Raw genomic sequence first — 2972 nt, forward strand, 5'->3', positions numbered from 1 at the left:
TACCCAACAACACCCGAAACTTTCATTGTAACGCAAAATTCCAACACCACCTAAAACCATCTTTGAAAAAGATAAATTAACTGACTGGTCACAAGCACATTAGCATTGAGAAAATGCATCTAAAACCATGAACAGAAGAAAACTTCACATACAATTTCCATGCGCATTTAGATATCTAACAAAAGGGCATTACATTGTTTACGAAAAGAAATTTGTGCACGTTATCAGAAGGTCAAGTTACTTGTGCTTTGATTTTCTGGAGGACATTTTCCTTTCAAGTTTTTTCTGTGTTGCCTCAAATTCTTCTTCTGAGGGTTCTGAAGCAGCACTACACCCGCCGTATTTGGAAATTAGAGAAGAGAACATAGAATCAAACTGGTTTTTCCTCTCATTTCGGCGCTGAGATATGATTGCATACAGATCCTCTGACTGTTTCTTTGGTCTGTAAAATATTTAACCATAAAGGTTTTTCATTTCTTGATTGAGCTAAACATTAAATTTAAGCAATTAAATAAACTTGTAGCAAAGTACTCACTTGTCCTTCCTCCTTAAAGGACTAGTAGGAGGTTTTGCTTCAGATACTTTCTTTGCCCATTTCGTGTAGGCTTTGGTTGATTTCAGTTCTCCTGTGACACAGAGAGAGAGTTAGCAACATGAAAGATACTCCAGCACACCCTTAAATCCAGGAAAATTCAGTATGCCAAGTACATCAATGTTGTTAACATTACTTGCATAGAAAGTTTGATTTCTGTGACTAAGGATGTGCCAATAACACCCATTGGAGATAAAATGAGAGACCCAACCATGACAGTTAGGCATGTTCAACAATGATTCATACATGCACCAATCAGTAGTGACTTAATCAAGATAGATGATAGAGCTTAGATGAGTAAAAGTAATTATTAAATATATGACAGGATGTGAATTACATGAAATGATTTGTCATAGGACAAAATGGAGGACCAAGATTCATGTAGCCGACTCAAAATGATTGGAACAAGACTCTTATAAAGGTTCATTCGTTGAACCCAAAAAAACTGAAGCACTGTCAAGAGGAAAGAATCCAAATGGCAAGACCACACTAAGGAGCTAACTAAAGGGGGAATCTGAGTGTCTGCTCTTGTATTGTGGACGTCTATAATTTGAAACAATCAAACCATGTCCAACCCCAGATTAAATGACTCTACACAAAGACTATGATGTAAGTTTTGTGGTAGGGCATCTATAAGTTGAAGCAAGCAAACCTGGTCTAAGACATCATTTAAAACAATAAATTAGGATCTTGAATTTGACAATAAGCTTATATTCAGTAATATCATGAATTTGAAATTACTAGGTTTGATGAATCATTAAACCCATGTACTCCTTCAATCACATAGATAAATTTGCATTGTCAACAATATATTCAAGTAATTAAACTAGAAACAACTGAAAACCCTGTTTTGAGATTTAGCTTAAAAGACATCCACACCTGCAGCAATTGCCTCATCAAGAATATCCTTGAAACGGTGTGAATCAAGTTTAGGGTCTGAACAAAGCATTGAACAGAAGAGTCTGCAAGGGAAACACCTGTCAGCACCAAACAGGAAAACAAAAGGAAAAAAGGATAAACACAATGCTACTACTACCAATACCTGTTCATATTACCCTTGTACTTGCTATACAGATCAATCAAATCTTTCTTCTCTGAATCGGATCCTCTATAGTTTGCTTCAAACTCTTCAATATCAGCTTCAGTGACCTGCAATTGATGTATATGTTGTCACAAATCTAAAGAAGGCAGAGAGTGTACAAACAACATTATTACATCAAAAGACAGCATGAAGAGGTGAAAACATTGTGACCTTTTTATATATGACTCGGAAATATTCACGCAGATTTTGAACAACATCACCAGCAAGGTCCTGCTCATGAAAAAAGCACAACCAAAATAAGCACCATTTGATTAGCAAGGCAACGCTGGATTTCCCAAGTATCTAAACCCCAATTTGATCTTCCAAAGTAGTTGAGTGAGGACGAAGTAGTTATTCTAATTAAAGAACACCAGGTTGACACATTTACTTGTCATTTCTAGTAATGCATCCAATTCATCACGCTGCACGCAGCATTGTCTAGAAATGAACGAGTTACAAAGGATGGGTTTTTCTTTAAATTGCAAAACAAAGAAATTACACACTCACATCATCGTCAATGCAACCAGTCTGGTCATAGAGTGCTCGTTTCTCCTCATCCCCAAGAATTGATATCACTTTTTGCAATTGCTGAAACTTCTCTTTAGCTTCCTATAAAACAAAACTGACAAATTATACTTGCAAAAAATCCACAGTTCACAGTTGAGAGAAAATCATCAAACAAAAACACGATTTTTTTTCGACTTTCACCTCATCGCCCGGATTTTTATCAGGATGGAGTCGTAACGCTAACTTATAATACGCCTTCTTTATTTCCTGTTGAGAGGCGCTTCTATCGACGCCAAGAACCTACAAAACAAGAATAACCTAATGCCTTAAAAGCCCCAATTTTCCAAATTAGGGCAATGAAAGCTCGAAAAATCTAATTTTTCTAGCATAAAGAAAGAGATCAATAGGTTAATCAAATCACATCACGCAAATTCTGAATATAATTCTTAATCACCTCGTAGAGGGTCTTCTCGTTGGTGGAAGTGGGGTTGTGATCCACGTCGCTTTGTTGTTGTTCTTCTTCTTCTTCGACTTGTCGTGCTTGCTTTTGCTCAGAAACCCTAGCTCTCTTTCTTTTCCCCATTTTCGAATCAGAAGTTTTGAAATTTGGAGAAATGGTTTATCAGAAGTAGGGGCTGTATTTATATGTGAACTTTCGGGGCTTCGATTTGTTCCCGCCAATTCGATCTCCAATTTACCCTTTTCCCGCCGCGAGAATATGGTGGAAGAATTCCTTAACTCTACTGAAGTTAGTGGACCGAACCCAGTGCCCGTGGGCGGGCAAAAACCCGA

At 37.2% G+C, this 2972-nt stretch overlaps 1 protein-coding gene across 2 annotated transcripts; it reads right to left on the reverse strand.

Moving 5' to 3' along the window:
* On the reverse strand, positions 1 to 2972 carry LOC117634455 (chaperone protein dnaJ 6). 2 transcript variants are annotated; one of them, XM_034368582.1, is made up of 8 exons: positions 2635 to 2968; positions 2382 to 2480; positions 2181 to 2282; positions 1845 to 1904; positions 1635 to 1741; positions 1472 to 1554; positions 536 to 626; positions 1 to 442 (listed from the first exon to the last, which is right to left on the reverse strand). In XM_034368582.1, exons 1-8 carry the CDS (start codon positions 2761 to 2763, stop codon positions 238 to 240), a joined length of 876 nt encoding a protein of 291 aa, XP_034224473.1. In that variant the 5' UTR covers positions 2764 to 2968; the 3' UTR covers positions 1 to 237. The 2 variants fall into 2 exon arrangements, with proteins under 2 accessions (XP_034224473.1, XP_034224474.1); XM_034368583.1 differs by lacking the exon at positions 1845 to 1904 and having other exon boundaries at positions 2635 to 2972.

Source organism: Prunus dulcis, chromosome 7, assembly GCF_902201215.1.
Source record: "Prunus dulcis chromosome 7, ALMONDv2, whole genome shotgun sequence".
In the NCBI taxonomy this organism is placed as follows: Eukaryota; Viridiplantae; Streptophyta; class Magnoliopsida; order Rosales; family Rosaceae; genus Prunus; species Prunus dulcis.

What these genes read in the sequence shown, in the direction of transcription:
- LOC117634455 (XM_034368582.1), bottom strand. Translation starts at nt 2,763, where the DNA reads ATGGGGAAAAGAAAGAGAGCTAGGGTTTCTGAGCAAAAGCAAGCACGA. An exon ending in ACGAGAAGACCCTCTACGAG is followed by an intron (nt 2,481 to 2,634) that starts GTGATTAAGAAT and finishes CTTGTTTTGTAG; the next exon opens with GTTCTTGGCGTCGATAGAAG. An exon ending in ATAAAAATCCGGGCGATGAG is followed by an intron (nt 2,283 to 2,381) that starts GTGAAAGTCGAA and finishes TTTGTTTTATAG; the next exon opens with GAAGCTAAAGAGAAGTTTCA.